Genomic DNA, 18,730 nt, shown 5'->3' with positions numbered 1-18,730 from the left:
TGGAACACAGTGTACTAGAGTAACTCAGCGGGTCAGGAAGCATCTCTGGAGGACATGGGCAGCTGAACCTCAATATCCCTTTTTTGTACTTTTTAACATTGGAGCTAACCTGTTTATTTCAAAACGATGAAGCCATCATTAAGTCTGTCCACTTGGTTACTGCAGACACAAAATGCTGGAGTAACTCAACGGGACGGGCAGCATCTCTGGAGAGAAGGAATGGGTGATGTTTCGGGTCGAGACCCTTCTTCAGACTCAATGGGTGACATTTCGGGTCGAGATCCTTCTTCAGACTCCACGATTACTGTAGGCTACGGTATCAGTCCAAAACCTGTTCCCACCAAACAGGGTATGCAGCGTTTCCGTGCAGTCTGTGCCCATGCAGTAAGGAAGCATCAAAAACCTGTTACATGCAGGTTACAGAGGACGAGTAGGCATGAAAGCAACATTAGTAAAGTATAGATTCCTAAGCAGCAGTAATGGGGGTGAAATGTACAAAGAGTTTGCTTCTGCAACAGTTTAATTAACCTGTCAAATTCAATTTACAATGAGGTGTTGGTCAGACCTCCGCTCTAACAGTTTTGGGAAACAGCTGCATGCTTAGAGAGATAGAGCTCTTAAGAGTTAGATAGAGCTCTTAAAGATAGCGGAGTCAAGGGATATGGAGAGAAGGCAGGAACGGGGTACTGATTGCGGATGATCAGCCATGATCACAGTGAATGGCGGTGCTGGCTCGAAGAACCGAATGGTCTACTCCTGCACCTATTGTCTATTGTCGCTGTGACTGAGGCAACAGCCAAATGTGCCCAGTGTGGGAAGGTGAGGTTGGGGAGAGGTGGAGATGGCAAGGATGAAGCATCGGTGTTAGCTGTGACTTAATTGAAGGCACTCTTGCCTCTTTGTGTCTGAAGTTTGCAGGTTCAATTCTCACTCCAGGAACCGACAACAAAAATCTGGGAATGTTGGTGGAGATCTATCTTTCAGATGAGATGTTCTGTGCCTTGCAGCACAGAACGCCACAGGAGATCCTTTTTCCCTGCGGCTATCAAACAGTACAACCACTCCTCCTCCTGTCGTGGGGTAGACTGACCCTCCCCCCTCCTCCCGCTACCTCCTCCCCCGCCCAATTTTGCACACCCCCAATCCTGGACTATCCACTCGTCACTTTAATTTCATGTTTCATGTACGTTGCTGTGTTTTATGACTGTTGGCAGAACAATTTTCCTCCTGGGTTAAATAAAGTTTTATCATATCGTAAACTCAGCTCTCCTCTGCTTTCCACACAATCCCATGGGACCAGATGAAAAAGAGCAGAGGAATTGTCCACAGGGCCCTGTATGACATTTACCCTTCATTTGACAGAACTTAAAAAGATATTTTTATTTTAAGGCTTTAGAGATACAGCGCAGAAACAGGCCCTTTGGTTCACCGAGTCCACGCTGACCAGTGATTCCCACACACTAACACTATCCTACACACTAGGGACAATTTACAATTTTACCAAGCCAATTAACCCAAAAACCTGTACGTCTTTGGAGTGTGGGAGGGAAAACCCATGCGGTCACAGGGAGAACGTACAAACTCCGTACAGACAGTACCCATTGTCAGGATCGAGCCCGGGTCTCGGGCACTGTAAGGCTGCAACCCAACCCCTGCACCACCATGCCGACCCAAGTTATCCCTGTGCACCCCTCTGCAGGTTAAAACAACATTTTCTATCTTTCCACGTCTGAAGGATTTTCGACCTGAAATAGTCTCTCTTTTTCTTCATTCACACGTGCTCCCTGACAGGTACATGAATAGGAAAGGGCTAGAGGGATGTGGGCCAAACGCAGGAATGTGAGACGATTGTAGTGGGGCATGGGCAAGCTGGGCCTAAGGCCCTGTTTCCATGCCATGAACTGCTACGTACATCCAGCATTTTTTAATCTGAACACAGGCAGATAGCTTCTTGGGTGGCAAAGATGTGACTCGCTTTCCCCAAGATCATCCATAGATGAGCAGGTTCCGGGAGGAAGACATGTATAAAAGTAGTTAAAGGGACAGCTTATGAAGTGACCTCCGAGAGGCGACTTCTTGGAACGATAGATGTTTGGTAGTGGCAAGGCGCACAGTCTCTTGCCCAGAGTAGGGGGATTAAGAACCAGGGGACATAGGTTTAAGGTGAGAGGGGAAAGATTTAATGGGAATCTGACAGGTAACCTTTTCACACTGAGGGTGTGAGTATATGGAAAAACAGCCGGAAGAGTTAGTTGAGGCAGGTAGTATGACAACATTTGAGAACCATTTGGACAGGCACGTAGATAGGACAGGATTAGAGGGATGTGAGCCAAAAAGGCTTGTGGGGTGTATGGAATGAGCTGCCGGAGGAGGTAGTTGAGGCAGGCACTATCACAACTTTTAAGATACATTTAAACACTGGTAAAATATGTGGGAAAGAACTGCAGATGCTGGTTTAAATCAAAGGTAGACACAAAATGCTGGAGTAACTTAACGGGACAGTCAGCATCTCTGGAGAGAAGGAATGAGTGACGTTTCAGGTCGAGACCCTTCTTCAGACTTTAAACGCTGGTGCATGGATAGGACAGATTAAGAGGGACAGCAGCCAAACGCAGGCAGGTGGGACTAGAGTAGATGGGACATGCGTGGGCAAGTTGGGCCGAAGGGCCTGTTTCCACGCTGTAAGACCCAATGACTTTATGACTGTAAGTTAAAGCTCACTATTTCCAGCATTTTGTGCCTACCTCCCCTTCTATTGACTCCATTTATACCTCACGCTGCCTCAGCAAGGCCAGCAGCATAATCAAGGATGAGTCGCACCCTGGCCACTCCCTCTTCTCCCCTCTCCCATCAGGCAAAAGGTATAGAAGTGTGAAAACGCACACCTCCAGATTCGGGGACAGTTTCTTCCCAGCTGTTATCAGCAACTGAATCATCCTACCTCTTTGGTGACCCTCGGACTATCCTTGTTCGGACTTTACTGGCTTTAGCTTGCACTAAACGTTATTCCCTTATCATGAGGAATGTGGGGAATCCACTGTGGTGGATGTTTATGTTATCTTTTATGTAGTTGTGTGTCTTGTCACTTTTGTTCCGCATGGCTGTATGGTAATTCACATATCACTTTACCTTAATTGCTACATGTGACAATAAAAGATCTTTGAAGCCTTTGAAACCTTTGAATCTATACACTGTAAATGGATCAAGTGTAATCATGTATTGACTTTCTGCTGACTGGATAGCACGCAACAAAAGCTTTTCACTGTACCTCGGTACACATGACAATAAACTAAACTCAATTCAAACCAGAAAATGCTGGATGCACTCAACGCGTCAGGGAGCAGCATGCGTGGATGGGGAAGAGGAGACAAGATTTCAGGTTGATAATCCTTCAGACCGGGAAAGAGGGAAAAGTTTGTTTCAACTTGCAATGGGATGGACACAACAGGGGCAATATTACTCTTTGTGGGAGGTTAGGGTTGCTGTGGTAATGAGCTGTTGAGGGAGGTGTGTGGGAGGGGGATACAGAGTTCTGCTGTGCATCCATGATGTAGTCTGGCCTGAGGGGCACCAGCACTGAGAGTCCTCCACCCCCCCACCCCCCCCCCCCCCTTCCCTCCCCTCCTGGCTTCCACCTCCCCTTCACCATGAGGCAAGAATTCATCAAGGTTTCCGTGCAGTTCCCGGAGGTTTTTGTCAGTCTCCCTACCTGCTACCACTACCTGCAACCTCCGGCAACCACCTGAAACCTCCGGGAACCGCACGGAAACCTTCAGTGGAGCGCAAAGTCTCCAGAGGTTTCCGTTCAGGTTTCCTAAGTGGGACAGGGGCATTGGGGCCCAGAAAAAAATCCTACAGGCATCAAGCAACAATGAAAAGTATGATCCAGGAGGCCCTAAACTATATTTATGCATTAAAAATGTGCAAATAGCTCTGATTTCTGGGCAACTGTATCTGCAAGTGACCACGGGTGGTGAATCTGTGGAATTCACTGCCACAGATAGCTGTGGAAGCCACGTTCTTGGGTATTTTTAAAGCATGTTGAAAATTGGTGACATTGGCAACAATTTTTGCGGTCATAGGTTGTCGTAGGTGCTGTCATAGGCTGTCGCCAGGTGTCGTAGGTGAATTCCATTAAAACTAGTCCCTGGCAGTCTCCTAAAGAGTCGCCTAAGTGGGACAGGCCCATAAGGGTGTCAAAGGTCATGGGGAGAAGGCAGGAGAATGGGGTTGAGAGTGAATGATGGATCAGCCATGATTGAATGGTGGCATAGACTCGATGGGCCGAATGGCCTAATTCTGCCCTTCTGACTGATGAATTCACGAATAAAACTTGCTGTAATGATAAAACCATGTGAAGCTTTGCATTCTAGTCACACCCTCTGTGTAAGGAAATAGGGACGCATTCAATAGATCGAATATATCAGATTTTTTTTTGTTGCTGATCCTTGTCCCACTTTTACTGCTGCATTGTTTCTTAATCTTTATAAAAAATAATTCCATGAAAGCTGGCAGAAACACTGCCCTACCCACAGTACTGAAGGAATGTCACTCACTCATTGCAACGCATAGCGATACAGTGATTAATAATGGACTATTAAACCAAATGAGACATGCACATGATAATGGCCCTGAAATTTATTATCGACAATGTGCGTTCAAATCTCCTCTGCACGTGAGAGTAAGAACCGTTATATTTTACAGGATTTTATTCCGATCCAAAGGTGTACGCTGCAATTACAGCTCTTGTAAGCTGCTGACTGTATGGTTTTTTTTAAAGGCGTGCACAAGGATGCCTGCTATTCACCAGCCAGCCAGGCTTTGTGTTAAAGGAGAAGCACTAGAGAACAAGGCCACTAACCCCTCTTCAGTTTGCTCAGGCACCCGGAGTTGCAGAAGGAGCGGTTGGACGCCGTCTCCCAGCAGCCTCTGCCCTTCATCGCCCTGGGAAGCGAGGCAGGGTCGGACAACGAGGCAGGGCGTTGTGGCAGCTCTTCTCCTCAGTGGTCCTCCTCAGTCAGCAGCCACGCTTCTCTCAGGATACATCCTTCACGGGCCCTGGCAGCAGCAGGGTGTCCCATTCACCGGGTACTCTCCCACGCTCTCTGCTTCACTCGTTGCATCAGTGCTGACTTGCAGGCTTCCATACCACAATGCACCGCTGCTTACACTACAGCATGGGCCAGCGCTTAACCCCTTCATTGCCATCCAGACTGAACACAGCATAATGGCGGCAGGCCATCCGCTTTAATCTCACTAGATTACATCGGGAACACTTCTCATTTGAACTGACGGAGTTCAAACAGATCTCTTGAAATGAGCTGCAATCTGTAAACACATCTGATTTTTTTAAAAGACACAAAGTGCTGGAGCAACTCAGCGGGTCAGGCAGCATCTCTGGAGAACATGGATAGGTGGCGTTTCGGGACGAGACCCTTCTTCAGACTGAGGAAGGGTCCCGAGACTCCCGACCCAAAATGCCACCTATCCATGTTCTCCAGGGATGCTGCCGGACCCACTGAGTTACTCCGGCACACACACACACACACACACGTATGATTAGTAAGGATTCAGAGGGCCATGGGCCAGATACAGGCTAATAAATCTAGTCCAGTATGTCAACTTGGTCAACATGGACAGGTTGGGCCGAAGGGCCTGTTTCTATGTTGTGCAGCTGTAAAGGTAATGCCTCTATTTCACAGCAAGGAGCTGTACGGACTGCCAAAAAACTTAAGTACTGCACCTCTATATTCTGGTTTAGTTTAGTTTAGAGATACAGCGCGGAAACAGGCCCTTCGGCAAGTCATTCTATACATCCACCAACCTCTCTGTGAAAAAGTCACCCCTCAGGTTCCTATTAAATCTTTGCCCTCTCACCTAAACAGATGTCCTCTTGTTTTTGATTCCCTTACTCTGGAGTGAAAGTCTCTGGGCATTCTTTGAAATGTGGGAGGAAACCAGAGCACGCGGAAGAAACCAACGCAGTCACAGGGAGAACATGCACACTCTGTATCAGGGTCAAACCCAGGTCCCAGGCAGTCAGAATGAGGGTCTCGACCAGAAATGCCACCTATTCCTTTTCTCCTGAGCAACTGCCTGACCCGCTGAGTTAAGGGCCTGTCCCACTTATGTGACCTATACAGGCGACTGCTGGCACCCATGCGTGATAGGTCGTTGAAATTTTCAACATGTTGAAAATTCAGCGGCGACCAGAAGGACGCTACGACTCTTTGGAGACCTCTCACGACCATATGGGCATGTGAGGTCCCCTGTGACTGCTCTGGTTTCCTCCCACATTTCACGACCATATGGGCGTGTGAGGTCTCCAAAGAATGGTAGCGTCTTTCTGGTCGCTGCTGAATTTTCAACATGTTGAAAATTTCGGCGACGTATCACAGGTGCCGGCAGTCGCCTGTAAAAGTCACGTAAGTGGGACAGGCCCTTAACTCCAGCATTTTGTGTCTATCTCCAGTCATAGATGTGCTGCTTCAAAGGGCCTGCTTCTGAACTGCAGTACCCTATCAATACTGCAGAGGGAGTGCCAGTCTGGTCCAATTTGGTCCATGATCCAAAGATAGACACAAAATGCTGGAGTAACTCAGCGAGTCGGGCAGCATCTGTGGAGAAAAGGAACAGGTGATGTTTCGGATCAGAACCCTTCCATGATCCATGATTGTTTGATTCAGAGTTCTACCAACTGAGGCATTTCTGATGCAAGTTCTGAAAGGCTGCTATAGCATTATTCTCCAATAGAAGCACTTTTTTTCCTTTATTCCCATTTGTCTATATTTGAGCATCTCGGGCTAGTCTGGTATTTATAGCCTGTGAGAAGGAAGTGGCATCCTTCTGGAGAAAGGGCTCCTGCAGGATTTAAACCCGTCGGGATAAAGAGCGGCAACAGGTTTCCAAAGCGGCATGATGTACGAGTTTGGGAGGAGAGCTGCAGACCCCCAAACACTCGCTGCCCTTGTGCGGGGGGCGAGAGGTGGTGGGTTTGGGAGACAAAGCTGGATTAGCAAAGCCATTTTGAGTTTTGAGTTTAGTTTCTTGAGTTTAGTTTATTCTCACGTGTACCGAGGTACAGTGAAAAGCTTTTGTTGCGTGCTAAACAGTCAGCAGAAAGACAAGACAAGATTACAATCGGGCCGTCCACAGTGTACAGATACACGATAAAGGGAAGTCGGAGTGGTGCGATTGTAATGCGTGAATGGAGACTCACGTTTGTGGCTACAGTACAAGTAACTGCAGCGTACTTCCCAGATTCTACATATTGTAGGCACTATGCACTTCTGATGCAAGGTTTGAATGGTTAGGCAATTGATGGCAATTGGTTAGGCAATTGATTGGTGTAGTCCAGCGTCTTGTAGACCAACGCCTTCTACTCTAGCGCGTTGTACTCTAGTGCCTTGTAGACCAGCACCTTGTAGACCAGCACCTTGTAGACCAACCCCTTGTAGACCAGCCCCTTGTAGACCAGTCCCTTGTAGACCAGCCCCTTGTAGACCAGCCCCTTGTAGACCAGCCCCTTGTAGACCAGCCCCTTGTAGACCAGTCCCTTGTAGACCAGCCCCTTGTAGACCAGGGCCTTGTAGACCAGCCCCTTGTAGACCAGCACCTTGTAGACCAGCACCTTGTAGACCAACCCCTTGTAGACCAGCCCCTTGTAGTCCAGCACCTTGTAGTCCAGCACCTTGTAGATGGTAGTAAACCATCGGGATGTCAGGAGGTGAAGCAAAAACAGAAAATGCCAGAACCACAAGCAGGTCAGACAGCATTTGCGAAAGAAGACATAATCAATACTTCAGATCTGAGACCTTTTGTCAGAACAGAACTTGCCTGACCTGCACACGATATCCTCCTTTTACTATTTTTGCATCAGATTGCATAGGTCCCCTGCTTTAGTATTCCATTGCACAGATCCTCTTCAGAGACTTCTGTATTGCTGATTCGGCTCACATCCTGCGGTGCTAAGATTAGCATTTACCACTTCACAATCGACTACACATCCTCCCGGGGCATCAGGGCAGAGGTTGAGCGTTTTGTACAGAATCTGTTCCTCGATGCCTTTGAGGATCATTGGACCATGAAGACTGTTACCCGTGACAATGAGATCTATATTTCCAGGGATGCTTATCTCTGTTCTGAATACAGCCCCTGGCATCAACACATCAGCTGATTATTTTGCTTATTTCACTCAGAAAGAAAAGCATTTCAGGACCAGTTTCTTCCCAGCTGTTATCAGGCAATTGAATGGTCCTGTCATCAGTTCGAGTGTGGCCCTGACCTCCCATCTACCTCATTGGGGACCTCTTGAACTATCTTTAATTAGACTTTATCGGACTTCAATGTTACATTCTTGCAATAAAATATTGTATCCTTTATCCTGTAATTGTGCAGTGTGGACGGCTTGTTTGTATTCATGTTTAATCTTTCCTTTCACTGGCTGCCACGCAAACAAAAGCTTTTCACTGTACCTCGTGACAATAATAAATTAAACATTAAACGTGCGGTCGATTTTCTGAAGCAATAATCAATGACGTTGCAGCAGATTTCCTGATTAATTGGTCTTTTTAAGCATCAGAGAATATGTGTGGACCACCCCACTGATGATCTCAAATTAATTACTTACACAGCATCAAGTGCATTAAATTACAAAGAAATATTAATAAACTGGATTTCAATGTCACCAAATGTGAGGTTGACCATTGCACCTGAGTGGAGAGTGGCAAGTAAAGGGCATCGTAAACGATGCGAAGCAAGGAAAGGGGCTAGTGTGAGTCTGTGCACATTAGTCATTAAAATGCCGTGGCCTGATACAGATAATAATCAACGCTTGTGGAATGTTGTCCTTTACATCCACATCTTGCAATACCACTTGGTTAAGAGAATAAAGAAATCTAATGACGTACATCTTCTGCTTTTTCAACTCTGGCCTTTGTCCAACCACCTGCCTATCTGAAGAAGGGTTCCGACCCAAAACATCATCTATTCCTTTTCTCCAGAGATGCTGCCTGTCCCGCTGAGTTACTCCAGTATTTTGTGTCTGTCTTTGTGCCATGTAATAGTGCCTTTAACATGGAGAAGCATTCAAAACTACCAGAGTGGAACGTAATCAGATTAAAACTGACGCCCAGCCAAGAAGCAGGCGTCTGAAGAAGGGTTTCGGCCCGAAACGTCGCCTATTTCCTTCGCTCCATAGATGCTGCTGCACCCGCTGAGTTCCTCCAGCAATTTTGTGTACCATTAAGACATGTAAGCCTGATCTAAAGGTGTTAAAGGTATGTTAACAAAACAGGTTGTAGACACCAGTGCTTGCTCAGTGTAATTAGTAATCAAGCATGCAATATAATCAAGGGCTTAAAGTCCAGCTCTTCTGATTAGCATTGAAATCCATCCTCTCACCACCTGTAGCTCTACGACCCATCATCTACCTCAATAACTCCATCCTATCAGATTGCAGCCAGTGATAAGATCTGAATATGCTTCCATGAAGTTTATTTTTTAAATTAAAAAAACAAATACCTTGACTTTACAGCCAAGTCAAAGAATTTAGGTGCTTATGCAGGCAGTTGTCCACTAAGGCCTACATAATCTCCCGTTTGCTAACCATTTTAACTCCTCTTCCCATTTCCATACTTACCTTTCTATTCTGGGCCACAGGCAAACTGGGGGAATAGCAGCTCATCTTCCTCTCCCCTTTGCCCCCGCCTGGCCTTGTATCTACTTTTATCCTCTCCCTCCCTTCCACCTACTTTCCTTCGTTCACCTTCTAATGAACGCGTTTGCCGTCAATCGTCAATCTACAGGTGGGAAAAGTCACCAAATCACAAGTACGTAAACCAAACTCCTTGTACAGAAATGGCAACCTCATTTATCACACCGGCAGACTTTAAATAATCCTTCCCAGCGCAGTTGGACATAATGAGTGCAGGGATATTCACAAAGCTTTCATTGCCAGACTATAATGTGCACAGATGTCTCCCACTACGTCAAGAGATATACTGTGAACTCTGCATTTGTGCTAATCCCTGTACTTTATAAGGGATGTCACAGCCACTGCAGACAGTTCAAAACCAAGCTTAGGCTGGGAATTTCTGCCTCTTTCTGTTTTGTTTCAGAAAATCTGGAATAGACACTGATTAAATCAATATGTAGGAAGGAACTGCAGATGCTGATTTAAACCGAAGATATACACAAAAAGCCGGAGTAACCCAGCGGGACAGGCAGCATCTCTGGAGAGAAGGAATGGGTGACGTTGCAGGTGGAGACCGAAGAAGGGTCTCGACCTGAAACGTCACCCATTCCTTCTCTCCAGAGATGCTACCTGTCCCGCGAAGTCACTCCAGCATTTTGTGTCTATCTTCTGATTAACACAATGTTCAGCGGGGTGGTGGGCAAGATGGAGACATGGCTAGTTGACCTACCCATTACCCTCTTTCCCATGATACATTTTTGGATGGGGAAAGCAGTTTCACTCCACCCTGCTGGCACAATCGACTAATGGCAATCAAGGCCACTGAGTCTCGCAAATCCAAAAGGATTTTAGAAGACACCATGTGCTCGAGTTACTCAGTGGGTCAGGCAGCATCTCTGGAGAACATGGATCAGTGATGCTTCGGGTCGGGGCTCTTCTTCACACTGATTGTAGGTGGAGGGGCGAGGGGGTGGTGGTAAGAAGGCTGGAAGAGAGGAGGGGCAGGACAAAGCCTAATAGGTCTGAAGGAAGGTCCCGACTCCTTGTTCCTTTTCTCCAGACATGCTGCCTGAGCGACTCCAGCATTTTGTGTCTATCTTCAGTAATAGGTTGATAAAGGTGAGATAACTACCTGCAACCTCCGGCAACCGCCTGCAACCTCCGGGAACCGCACGGAAACCTTGGGTGGGGCGCAAAGTCTCCAGAGGTTTCCGTTCAGGTTTCCTAAGTGGGACAGGGGCCACACGCAAACCGGAGGAACGACACCTCACATTCCACTTGGGTAGCTCACAACCCAATGGGATGAATACTAAATTGTCCAACTTTAGGTAACTACAAAACCCTCCATCACTTCCTTCTTCCCCCAATAACCCCCCTTCTTCCTCCCCACCTCTCCCCGGTGCCCCACCTGGGTTCACATCTATTTCTCCTCTCCCCCTCCCCTTCCACCTACCTTCCTTCCTGTAGTTTAGTTTAGTTTAGAGATACAACGTGGAAACACGCCCCTCGCCCCACCGAGTCCGTATTGACCAGCAATCACCCAGAACCCATCCTACACACTAATTTACAGAGGCCAATTAACCTACAAACCTCATCTTTGGAAACCAGAGCACCCAGAGAAATCCCACCTGGTCTCAGGGAGAACATAAAACCTGCATACAGACAGCACCCATAGTCAGGATCGAACCTGGGTCTGTGGTGGCGTAAGGCAGCAAACTGCAGCTGCTCCACTATGCTCACCTTCCTCTTGTTGCACAAATCGCAACTCTTCAACACTTTTGTCTCGCACGCTCTGTCTTTTCATCTCTTCCCCTATTCCAACCACCCATCTATCAAGTAATCTCCTTACCTTTGTCAGCCTTGGTCCCAGCCATCCTCTCTTCCGGCTTTCTTTCCCAGCCCCCCTCCCCCCCCCCCGCCTCCCTCCACCCCCCCCACAGTCCATCTGAAGAAGGGTCCTGACCCAAAACGTTACCTGTTCATGTTCTCCTGAGAACTCTCCTGACCCACTGAGTTTACCTCAGCTTTAGTTTAGAGATACAGCGTGGAAACACGGCCTTCGTCCCGTCGAGTCCACCCCAACCAAAGATCGCCTGTGCACTAGTTCTATCCTACACACTAAGGACAATTTACAGAAACCAATTAATCTGCAAACCTACACGTCTTTGGGAAGTGGGAGGTAACCGGAACACCCGCGGCAAACCCACAGTCACAGGGAGAACTTACAAACTCCACACAGACAGCACATGTAGTCAGTATCGAACCCAGGCACTGTGAGGCAGCAACACCCAGCCCTTAGTGTCTTCATTTGTAAACCAGCATTCTCAGTTCCTTCTTTCTACGGAATCATGTCATCTGGCCTAATTAGTTTGTCTTGGCATTTAGTCTTCAGGTGAGCAAATAGACTTAACCCCATTAATCTAACCAGTTCCCACATCCCTATTCCTGTATTCCCTTATTTCTACCTCAATGTTGGAGGAGTGTGCCACAGAGGGCAGCACAGTGGTGCAAATGGTAGAGCTGCTGCCTCACAGCACCAGAGACCCTGGTTCCATCCTGTCCACGCGTGCTGTTTGCGTGGAGTTTGTACGCTCTCCCTGTGACTGAATGCGATCCCTCCTGGTGCTCCAGTTTCCTCCCACATCCTAAAGACGTGAAGGCTGGTAGGTTAATGGGCCTCTGTAAATTGCCCCTAATGTGTAGGAAGCGGATGCAAAAGTGGGATAACATCAAACTGGTGCGAACGGGTTGGCATGGACTTGGTGGGCCGAAGGGCCTGCTTCCATGCCCTATCACTAAACTAAATTCAGAACACTCTCAATGTATGCAAAGCTTATTTTATTCTTCGTTTTACATTTCTTACATTTAACCTTGTACTTATGAATTTGATTTCTGGACTCTACCACTATTGCAGACAATCTTTCGCTGTCTGCCTTGTCCCACATTGCCTTAATCCCTGCACTGTTCCTACAAGAACAGCCTCGAGTCTTTTCTTTTTAATTATCTTTCCTTGCACTGGCTGGAAATCGCGTGAATCTGATTGTGCCTTTCCTTAAACCTCAATAATCCTAGAGTGTGGAGTCTGGTACCGCACACAAACCTCTGATTGGTTTCAATGGAGCACTGATTAATGCCGATAGCAATTCCACCTCCACTTTTCCAAGTATAGCTTATCACTCAAAACAGTCATCACACCAGTAGCTCAGAACTATCAAGATGCGTTGAATACATCATCTCGTGCTTTATAAATATATCTTCCACTCGCCTCAATCCCATTACATCAACTCCATCAACCTACGTCTTTATTCAGATGATATGTCATCTGCTCTTACAGCAGGTGTATTTCACACATGTGATTCTTTGTGGGAAAATGCCATACTTTTAACATTCATGTCAGGTGAGGCTAATTTCCTAACAGGCAGAATCCAATTACAGCATTAACTGGAACTCTGAATTACCTGCACTTGGTATTATGCAAAATTAACTTCAATGTTATTAAAGTTTTATGCTGGCATCTCTCAGCTTTTATATTAAACTTCTCATTATTAAATCTATTAGCCTTATCAAACTGAGATGTCCTTTAATATTCTGTGAATGTATAAAGCCCTGAATCCTTCCAGTTTAACATACACAGTCTCTTTTCATTCAGAGTAGAATTGCTATTATTTTCATTATTATTTATATTGAATGCAATCTAGCTTGTGTGCCCCCCCCAAGCATCTTTTACACTTGCCACAGTTCTCTAAATAATAAGTTATTCCTCTTACTTTATTACCATCTGCAAATCTTGCTAGCACACCCTCCATAACTATAACAATGTAACTGAAATACAGTGCACAGTAGTGGCTAAAGCTAGACAAAGTGCAACAACCCTGAACGCTTCCAGCCATTATTACAAGTCATCATGAAATATTGCTCACCTTAAATTAAATCACGATCCAGACTCTCCTCCTTTGGCAGCCTTGCCTCATCCTCTCCATTAATCTGTCGTCATTCCTTGCTTTGGCCATCGTAAACACCGTGACCACATTTCCTGACCTTCCATGTCAAGTAACTCCACAAATACTGTCAAGACTGCGCCAACCGTTGTCTGATCTGTGCTTGCCGCTTCTGCACGCTATTGGAAGATGTGTGGAGATACTATACTGAAGTCAACTCCAAGGTTTACTCAGGCACTGGCTTTTGTTGCGAAGCTACAACCTGAACAACAGTATATTGCCATACTGACCTCTCAGTCATGGGCCTCCTCCACTGTCAGGATGAGGCCCCACGGAAAATGGAGGAACACAACCTCATCCTGAAGAAGGGTCTCGACCCGAAACATCACCCATTCCTTCTCTCCAGCGATGCTGCCTGTCCCGCTGAGTTACTCCAGCATTTTGTGTCTATCTCATATTTCGCTTGGGCAGTTTACAAACCCAGCAGTATGGATGTTGATCTCAACATTCCACTGTCAGGAGTAAGAAGAGCGAAAGACACAAGGAAGATTGACATAGATAAGGTAGACAATCAGAGCCTTTTTTCCAGGGTTGGAAATGTCCACCACTAGAGAGCACAGCTAAAAGGTGAGAGGGGAAAAGTTTAATGGAGACGTGTGGGACAAATATTTTGTTACACAGAGAATGGTGGGAGCCTGGAATGCGTTGCCAGGGCTGGTGATGGAGGCAGGTACGATAGTGGTGTTCAAGAAGCTTTTAATTAGGCACATGGAAGTACAATGAATAGAAGGATATAGATCCTGTACAGGCAGGTGAGATTAATTTAACTAGGTATCGTGTTTGACATCAACATTGTGGGCTGAAGTAAGGTCAAAATTAATAATTGGGCAACAGCGGGTTTGGGTTTAAAATGAATCAGCTGGACAGCTCTGAGGCCCTGCAATAATAAAGCAGCTTTTGTGTCCACCACAAGTGAGTGGTGGATGTCTGGGGTAGTGGAGGAGGCAGATACGAAAGTGGCGCTTGAGAGGCTTTTGGATAGGCACACGATATGCAGGGAATGGAGATTATATGTATCACGTGTAGGCAGAAGAGATCAGTTTAACTTGGCATCATGTTCGGCAAGGACATTATGGGCCAAAGGGCCTGTTCCTGCACTGTACTGCTGAGTTTAGTTTAGAGATACAGCATGGAAACAGGCCCCTTGGGCCAGCGAGTCCACACTGAACAGCGATCCCTGCACATTAATGATCATCTCTGACCCCTCTCATCCTGGCCACAAAATCTTTGAATCACTTCCCTCTGGAAGGCGACTCCGGACTGTCAAAGCTGCCACAGCCAGACATAAAAACAGTTTTTATCCACGAGTAGTTGCTCTACTCAACAGCCAAAAATCTGTAGCCCCCCTTTGATCTGGTATTTTGTTGGTTCACATGCTTGATCAATGTTACTTTATCATTAATGTTTTATTATTATTAATGTTTAGTGTTTTGTCATGTTGTTACTTGTGGGCGGAGCACCAAGACAAATTCCTTGTATGTGAATAATTGGCCAATAAACGTACTTACGTACGTACTTACTTAATTAACACTATCCTACGCTAGGGACAATCTTTACATTCATACAAAGCCAATTAACCTACAAAACGGAACGTCTTTGGAGAGTGGGCGTAAACCGAAGTTTTCGGTGGAAACCCACGCACGTCACGGGGAGAACGTACAAACTCCGTATGGACAGGCTCCCGTAGCCAGGATCAAACCCAGGTCTCAGGCGCTGTAAGGCAGCAACTCTACCGCTGCGCAACCACGCAGCCCTATTCTATGTTCCAGGGAGAAAATGCACAGGGGTAATGCATGAGGCCAACATTGGAGGTGGATTAGAGGAGCAACGACTTCAAAAGCATCATTAAAATAGAAACAAGAGACTTAACATTCCCAGATTAGTCATGTGGTTATATAAACACCGTCTCTGAAACATCCATGGACATAATTTGATGGAAAACACTTGATGTTTAATGTAAATACAAAGAGCCATATGATATTAACAATCCTCAGCATAATATGTTTCATGTATTACACGGTCCAACTCTCTCTTTAGTTAAAGTATTACTGGGCTGCAACATAAACGTTCCTCCTGCCAAGCCCTAAATCCTTCTGCAAACACAGTTTCCCTTTCTCCCTGTCTCAGAATGGTTCATCGAAAAACTAGCACAACCCACTTGAACATGCAATTTTCCTGCCCAATCCAACTGCCATTTTGTGTTTGAAGGAACTGCAGATGCCGGTTTACACCGAAGATAGACACAAAATGTTGGAGTAGCTCAGTGGGGCAGGCAGCATCTCTGGAGAAAAGGAATAGGTGACGTTTCAGATGGAGGCCCTTCATCAGATCCAGAAGTCCGATGAAGGGTCTTGACCAGAAATGTCACCTATTCCTTTTCTCCAGAGATGCTGCCTGATCCGTTGAGTTGCTCCTGCACTATGAGGTCTATCTCATTGCCATTTTGTTGTTCATCTTGCTTCCACAGAGAAAGCTACAGCAACATCTGCAAGACTCTTCAGGAATGGAAGAGATACAACCCATTCTCTGGAGAACAAGCCCTGAGGATGTTAATCCCCAAGAGTGACTTTCAACAGAGCAAGATTAGTGTCTAATTGTAATTCCATTGAAAACAGTCACAGCTACGGCCATCATCATTAGAGTTGCTCAGAATCATCACATCACATAGAATATCTCATCTTGTGGCTTTATAATCATTTTAATTTCCTCGTTCCCATTCCAGGCCAGTTAGCAAATCTGCTTCTTCATCCAGATGATATGATAGGTTTTAGCTCCATATATGTGATTCTTCGTGAGAAAATACTTTTAACAATTATTTTGCTCGAGGCTAGTTTCCCAATAGACATAATCATATCACAGCATTAAATGTACACTGGATTACCTACATTTGGTATGGAAATTATACCTAGATGCCAGAAAATGAATAAATAAAATAAAAAATCTAGTGCAGTTAGAAAATGCTCATAATTCAGAATCCGTCAGTAGGAGGTATAGTTGGCCTATGATTCAAGATGGCGGTCGTGGCAGATAGATGAGAGGAATGGTGCTGGCGAGCGGGCTGTGAGCTCACCTCCCGTGCCCTAGGAGGCGCTCTGGGTGTTCCTGTGGCGGGAGGTGCTCCAGTGCACAGACTGGGGTCAGCTGTGGGAGGTGCCCCAGTGAACGAGCTTGGGGGTGATGGGAAGGGGGGCTGCAGGAGACGAGGGGATGGTGTGTCTGTGGGTCGATGTGTCCATGGACTGGGCCACTGGAGGTCCTGCAGCAGCTGGGGGATCAATTAGATTGGGCACTGTTGGAGGCCTCACAGTGGCCGAACACGCAGATTGGACGCGGCCTGCAGCAGCATGGAGCAGCGTAGGAGGACACCGACATCATAGCCAGGCCATGCCAACACCGACCCAGTGCCATCGCCAGGACAACGGGCCTTTAAGGCCAAGTTAATATTCTATATTTTTAAGATGTTTGCAACTTGAAGGATACAAGTTGACGCCAGAAACGTGTACTGTGTACAGCCGCAGAGTGATCTACAATTCTTAGAAAGGTTCCGACCCAAAACCTTTTCCCTTTTCTCCAGAGATGCCACCAGACAAGCTGAGTTACACCAGCATTTTGCGTCTATCTACAATTCTTACACTCTTGTACTTAACGTATGATTGTGCCAATGCACAATAAGATTTTTACTAAATTATATGCACAAAAGGGAATTTCTGTGTACCTGGTGACAATAAAGTTCAATTTAAAGATGTATTTTATTTCCCCCTTCTCCACTGTTCCAACTCCAATATGCCACACACACCTATATCATGATCCAAGTGAAGCCAAACGTTGGTGACAAGCAAGTAAGCAACCAGGAGGAAACCTTATTCAAATACTTCTGAAGGATTCACCTTGTCCGTGTGCAAGGTCAGCATTTTAATGATACCCATGTTCCAGGAGTGAGAACACAAACGAACATCCCAGGAATTATTAACATATGAACATAAGAAGTAAGAGCAGGAGTAGATTATCTTGGCCCTTGAGTTTGTTCCCTCATTCAAGATTACAACAGGTCTTCCAGCACAGCACCATTCCCCCTCCCACCAACCCCCACCAATTCCTTGATTGTTTAAGGAACCAAAGATCTGGCAACCTCTGTTTGGAATGAACTCAATGGCTGAGACTCTACAGTCGTCCATGGTAGAGAACTCCGAAGGTTCACCACTCTTGGATTGAAGGAATCCCTCTCATCTCAGTCCTCAGTCATAAATGGCCCACCAAACTTTAAAACAATTGTAATGCCTGGTTCACAACTCCCCCACGGAGGGGGGGATAATCCTGCAAATTTCCAAGTTTTGTTATTAAGTAGTTACTGTAAGTAGAATTTCCTACTTTCATTCATCTAAACTCCAGAAAATACTCACCTAGTGTGTCTTTTGTAGACAAAAAGTTGCCAGTACGGACATTTAATAAACATACGTGTCACCTGGCTGGATAAATGAAATAATGACATTTTTTTTTAAAGATGTCAAATGTGTAGTGGCACGTGCCGTCACAAGAATAGCACTTGGCCAAGTCAATTCAATCTTAGTTCATTCCGTTTAGTTTAGAGATACTGTGTGGAAACAGGCCCTTCAGCCCACCGAGTCCGCAATCCCCGCACACTGACATTAACCTACACACACTAGGGGCAATTTACACATATACCAAGCCACTTAACCTACAAACCTGTACGTCTTTGGAGTGTGTGAGGAAACCGAAGATCTCGGAGACAACCCAAGCAGATCACGGGGGTGAACGTACAAACTCCGTACAGACAAGCACCCGTAGTCAGGATCGAACCCGGTTCTCTGGCGCAGTAAGGCAGCAACTCTACTGCTGTGCCATTGTGCCACCCTACCTGTGCCATCCTATCTATCTCTCCTCATAGGACAAACTTACCAAACCAGGAACCAGTCTAGTCAATTTTCTTCTGACTCTCAGTATGGCAAGTGGACAAATTTATATTAAAAGGTAAGATAATGTAACATAATTCTAATCTAACGCTGGCTCTGGAATGACC

The 18,730-nt window shown here is 46.1% G+C and overlaps 1 protein-coding gene and 1 long non-coding RNA gene across 4 annotated transcripts in view; one reads left to right on the top strand and one right to left on the bottom strand.

Moving 5' to 3' along the window:
- Positions 1 to 18,730, bottom strand: part of LOC116987521 (oxysterol-binding protein 2-like) — a 212,351-nt gene that overhangs the window by 125,718 nt on the left and 67,903 nt on the right. The window contains exon 1 of one of the 3 annotated variants that reach the window (XM_033043605.1): positions 4,862 to 5,156. The exons of the other annotated variants lie outside the window; for them this stretch is intronic. Coding sequence (XP_032899496.1) covers positions 4,862 to 4,940 — 79 coding nt within the window. The 5' untranslated portion in view covers positions 4,941 to 5,156. Of the gene's footprint in view, positions 1 to 4,861; positions 5,157 to 18,730 lie in introns of those variants that run through there. 3 annotated transcript variants of the gene reach the window in all.
- Positions 1 to 18,730, top strand: part of LOC116987522 — a 31,576-nt gene that overhangs the window by 3,298 nt on the left and 9,548 nt on the right. The window lies entirely within an intron of this gene.

This window comes from Amblyraja radiata, chromosome 25 (assembly GCF_010909765.2).
Source record: "Amblyraja radiata isolate CabotCenter1 chromosome 25, sAmbRad1.1.pri, whole genome shotgun sequence".
NCBI lineage: Eukaryota > Metazoa > Chordata > Chondrichthyes > Rajiformes > Rajidae > Amblyraja > Amblyraja radiata.
This window is presented reverse-complemented; position numbering and strand designations above follow the sequence as displayed.